At 54.6% G+C, this 366-nt stretch overlaps 1 protein-coding gene across 1 annotated transcript in view; it reads right to left on the bottom strand.

Annotated features, from left to right (window-relative positions):
* Positions 1-366, bottom strand: part of LOC119590835 (xanthine dehydrogenase/oxidase-like) — a gene marked incomplete in the record, with an annotated part of 39,062 nt that overhangs the window by 7,538 nt on the left and 31,158 nt on the right. The window contains 1 exon segment of the mRNA XM_037939593.1: positions 100-315. Coding sequence (XP_037795521.1) covers positions 100-315 — 216 coding nt within the window.

Genomic DNA, 366 nt, shown 5'->3' with positions numbered 1-366 from the left:
TACTGAACTATATATCAGAAATGCTTATGAAAAAGACGAAATATATTTCTCAATATGTTACATTTCTGAAGGACGTCCGAGACACTCAGCGCGACGTACTTGTAAGCATTATCCATACTGAACATCGCTCTGTGCACGACCGAACCGGAGAGGTCGTACGAGTTGCCGGCGTTCGCGTACAAGTCCATCTCCATGGCCGTGAAGACGCCCTCGTTCGTGAATCCGACCTTCCAGTGGCCCAGGAACGGGTGTCGGTTGCCGGTCATGAGCATGTCCTCGTCTCGGTCCAGCATCATGCGGACGGGGCGCTGGAGGCTGTGGGGCGTCAGGGAGGAGGGGGGGGGGTTAGGCGGTATGCTTCATCGC

Source organism: Penaeus monodon, chromosome 27 (genome assembly GCF_015228065.2).
Source record: "Penaeus monodon isolate SGIC_2016 chromosome 27, NSTDA_Pmon_1, whole genome shotgun sequence".
Classification (NCBI taxonomy): domain Eukaryota; kingdom Metazoa; phylum Arthropoda; class Malacostraca; order Decapoda; family Penaeidae; genus Penaeus; species Penaeus monodon.
The sequence above is the reverse complement of the archived record's forward strand: the minus strand, read 5'-3'. Positions and strand labels throughout refer to the sequence as shown.